The sequence below is a fragment of the Urocampus carinirostris genome, chromosome 17, assembly GCF_059441175.1.
Source record: "Urocampus carinirostris isolate Australia breed hairy pipefish chromosome 17, RoL_Ucar_1.0, whole genome shotgun sequence".
In the NCBI taxonomy this organism is placed as follows: Eukaryota; Metazoa; Chordata; class Actinopteri; order Syngnathiformes; family Syngnathidae; genus Urocampus; species Urocampus carinirostris.
Genome location: NC_142365.1, coordinates 32,250,566 through 32,255,209, shown reverse-complemented (window position 1 = coordinate 32,255,209; position 4,644 = coordinate 32,250,566). Strand labels below are relative to the sequence as shown.

The 4,644-nt window shown below is 37.3% G+C and overlaps 1 protein-coding gene across 2 annotated transcripts in view; it reads right to left on the bottom strand.

The window, feature by feature from the left end:
* Window positions 1–298: 298 nt before the first annotated feature.
* Window positions 299–4,644, bottom strand: part of skp1 (S-phase kinase-associated protein 1) — a 32,150-nt gene continuing 27,804 nt past the window's right edge. For both annotated transcript variants that reach the window (XM_088320642.1, XM_088320643.1), the window contains exon 6: window positions 299–1,165. In XM_088320642.1, the coding sequence (XP_088176768.1) occupies window positions 1,130–1,165 (36 nt within the window). In that variant the 3' untranslated portion in view covers window positions 299–1,129. The remainder of the gene's footprint in view (window positions 1,166–4,644) is intronic.

The window sequence follows — 4,644 nt, the reverse complement described above, 5'->3', positions numbered from 1 at the left end:
CTTTGGAAATATACACTTTTTTTCTTGGATTACTTTCAACGGGCACCCGGACTCTGCAGGTCTGCATTAAATGTTAAGTACCGGTATCAATTTCTGTTCATTTTGCCGGCTATGTTTTTTGGACTGTATCGGGAATGGGTTGATCTCGTGTTTGTATTGTTTTTTTTCAATGTGGGCGTATGCGGCTAAAATACAGGTGCAGCTTGTGTATGTCCAAAATCGGTGGGTGCGGCTTATAATCAGGTGCGCTCTATAGTCCCGAATTTACGGTAACTCATCAGCTGACTGACAGGGGAAATTATTGGTGAGCTATTTCAACTTTATTGTTTTCAGGCATCTTGTTTCAGACTCATCATGATGTATCTGTGATGAGTACATTTTGAAATAATATCTTGAATCCCAAGAGTTTAATCTTTCCAATGATATGTGACATGTTGTATTTTATTGACTGGTGACATCGTACAGAGACGGATTTGCTTCTCAACAGTCCGTTAAGGGGTTAATAAGTCGAGGAGTAACGCACCAAGTTGTAATGACAGTTGAGTTACAAAATTGTATTAACGTGTTCCTTTGTAATGCATTACTCCCAAAACAACGGGGATGAAGTATCTATCTTAAGCAAAAGAAAAACGTAACTGATATATTGAGTAAAATAAAACATTTCTTATACCTATTCATTATTAACACTTATATTGAAGACAATTTCAAAGCATGCCAAAAGGAAGCTTTTCTAAACGAAAAGATCTCAACACCACCTTTTTTCGAAACATTTTATTCCCTCTTTTCCATGTTGGAACCCACTTCAAATCATCACCGCCCCCTTCCCACGGTTTGTTTGACTTAGCAGTCTACCTCACAAACAACAAACGGGTCTAGTAAAGTTTAAAAAAGGAAGAAAATACAAAACAAACAATGACAAAGATGGAAAGCGTGGATTCTGCGGGCTTGCTTTAAATAATGTCATGTTAGTTTGGTACATAATTTTAGAAAGATAGACAGTGTATGGAAGTAAGGAATCAAATTCAATTTCAACAAATATGAACAGTGCAAGCAATAAAGTGGACACATCGCTGTTTATCGTGTGTGTGCGTGTAATTATGTATTGAGTAGTTTGTCCTGGCGGGTTGCACTATTTCTCCTCGCACCACTGGTTCTCTTTGCGAACCTGCATTGGGGCAAAAGAAAACTGTTAATGTAGTGTTTGTAAACAACGGCAGCGAGTTCATCTTGCAACACATTAATAAGTGCTTTATTTGAATGATGTCAAAAAGCTATTAGTTTTACTGTGGCGCCACCTGGTGACGACTAGGGTAACCTGTTAAAATTGAATTAAGGCGAAGCCCCCAGCCCCTTTACTCATTGGGACAAACTGTAAACATTCTGTAAAGAGCGCTACGGTAAGTATTACAGAAGGAAACATTTCACAAGACGCAATTGGTGCTTTTCGGCCCACAAAGATAAAACAGTCTCGAAGTCACCCAAAACGCCTGAATTTTATATATATATATATATATATATATATATATATATATATGCATTGGAGGCTTATATTCATGATTTCATCGTTGAAAATGTCCACGCAAAGCTTCAGGAATAGGCAGAGCCATACACAAGGCATACTCCTACGCCTTTATAACAAGCGCGTTTATTGGTCAACACGGAGACTTCAACCAATCGCAAGTACGTTTCATTTCAGTTACGGAAACACTAAAATGGAATGCTGTAGAGACGAAATCGTTTTTTTTACCAATTAAAAAATCGGAAATCTTAAAATTTTATTTTTGGAGATAAAAAAAGCGGAATTCCGCGAATTAGCGGAAAAATCACATCCCTGATATAGACACACACACACATATATAGAGACACACACACACACATATATATAGAGACACACACACATTATATATATATATATATATATATATATATATATATATATATATATATACACACACACATATATGTATATACACACACACATACACACACACATATACACATACACACATATATTATTTTTATATATATATATATATATATATATATATATATATATATATATATATATATATACACATATACAGGGTTGGGTAGGGTTAATTTAACTGGATTACTTTCAATTACTTTTGGATTACTCCAATACCAAATATGCTAATAAAAGACAAAAGAAACTAAATATAAAAAAAATTACCAAATTTTGTGCAGGCTTGGGGAGTAACGGAAAACATGGAACAGCAAAAATTATGTTGGCAAGCTGTTTGGATTTTCATTTTGTTTCAGTCGCATTTTATGATAGTTTTGCCGGATATCAACGAGATCAAGGCCAGGAGAGAAAGTCAAGTCAAGTCATCTTTATTTGTATAGCCCTTGGGATCAGCTTACCACGTGTTGTGATTCATAATTTTATTCATATTTAGTTTTTGTCTTTTATTAGCATATTTGGTATTGGAGTAATCCAAAAGTAATTGAAAGTAATCCAGTTAAAGTAACCCTACCCAACCCTGTGCATATATATGTATACACACATACACACACACACACACACACACACACACATACAGTGCATCCGGAAAGTATTCACAGCGCTTCACTTTTTCCACATTTTGTTATGTTACAGCCTCATTCCAAATTGTATTGATTTAATCTCTTATCCCATTTTTTTTTTTTTAACTTTTTTTGAATTTATTAAAAATAGAAAACTAAGAAATCTACATTTACATAAGTATTCACAGCCTTTGCCATGAAGCTCAAAATTGAGCTCAGGTGCATCCTTTTTCCACTGATCATACTTGAGATCTTTCTACAGCTTAATTGGAGTCCACCTGCAGTAAATTCAGTTGATTGGAAATTATTTGGAAAGGCACACACCTGTCTATGTAAGGTCCCACAGTTGAGTGTGCATGTCAGAGCACAAACACCAAGCATGAAGTCAAAAGAACTGTCTGTAGACCTGCGAGACAGGATTGTCTTGAGGCACAAATCTGGGGAAGGATACAGAAAAAATTCTGCTGCTTTGAAAGTCCCAATGAGCACAGTGGCCTCCATTATTCATAAATAGAAGACATTTGGAACTACCAGGACTCTTCCTAGAGCTGGTCGGCCTTCTAAACTGAGCGATCGGGGAAGAAGGGCCTTCCAGAATGGCAGCAATCCACCAATCAGGCCTGTATGGTAGAGTGGCCAGACGAAAGCCACAAAAAGCACCTGAATGACTCTCAGACCATGAGAAACAAAATTCTCTGGTCTGATGAGACCAAGATTGAACTCTTTGGTGTGAATGCCAGGCGCCATGTTTGGAGGAAACCAGGCACCGCTCATGACCAGGCCAATACCATCCCTAAAGTGAAGCATGGTGGTGGCAGCATCATGCTGTGGGGATGTTTTTCAGCAGCAGGAACTGGCAGACTAGTCAGGATAGAAGGATAAATGAATGCAGCAATATGTAGAGATATCCTGGATAAAAACCTGCTCCAGAGCGCTCTTGACCTCAGGCTAGGGCGAAGGTTAATTTTTCAGCAGGACGACGACCCAAAGCACACAGCCAAGATCTCAAAAGATTGGCTTCAGAACCACTCTGTGAATGTCCTGGAGTGGCCCAGCCAGAGTCCAGACATCCGATAGAACATCTCTGGAGAGATCTGAAAATGGCTGTGCACAAACTTCTCCCATCCAACCTGATTGAGCTTGAGATTTATTGCAAAGAAGAATGGGCAAAACTGCCTAAAGATAGGTGTGCTAAACTTGTGGGATCATATTCAAAAAGACTTGAGGATGTATTTTCTGCCAAAGGTGGATCAACAACGTATTAAGCAAAGGCTGTGAATACTTATGTAAATGTGATTTCTTAGTTTTCTATTTTTAATTAATTAAAAAAAAGTAAAAAAAAAAAAAAAAAAACTTTTTCAGATTGTCATAATGGAGTATTTTGAGATAAGAGATTAAATTAATACAATTTGGAATGAGGCTGTAACATAACAAAATGTGGAAAAAGTGAAGCGCTGTAAATACTTTCCGGATGCACTGTATATATAGATATATCTATATATATATGTATGTATGTAAATAATAATAATAATAATAATTTCCTTTGTATTGTCATTCTTTGTAACAATGTACACAGAACGAAATGTCGATACACCTGACCCGTTGTAGCGAGCCGATGCAGCCGCAGCCAACAGAGGGCGCCGCCATTTTACCAATGTTTTAAGTCTTAGGTATGACTCGGCCGAGGCGCGAACCAGCGACCTCCCAGTCTCAAAGCGGGCGCCCTACCATCTAGGCTACTGAGCTGGTATATATACATACACACACATACCTGTATATATATATATATAAGTATATATACACATTTATTGAAAAACATGTGTTTGGGCCATGTTTTTCCTACAGAATCCATGTCATTTTCCATTGTCAAATATTTGAAAAAATGACCAAGGATGTGGCCTGGGAAAGTGTAAAAAAGTACCCACCAACGCCCAGCCTCTCAGGAAACCTTGTTTTCCAGTTTGTATGTACCCCATGCACACTGTTTGACCATTTTTAAGTTCAAAAAGGAAAAAGAAAAACACAAAAAGCAAACAAAAACAGACAAACTGCAATGTATTTGAAAGGACCTGCCAGTACAGAATGTCCAAGTGTATAAAG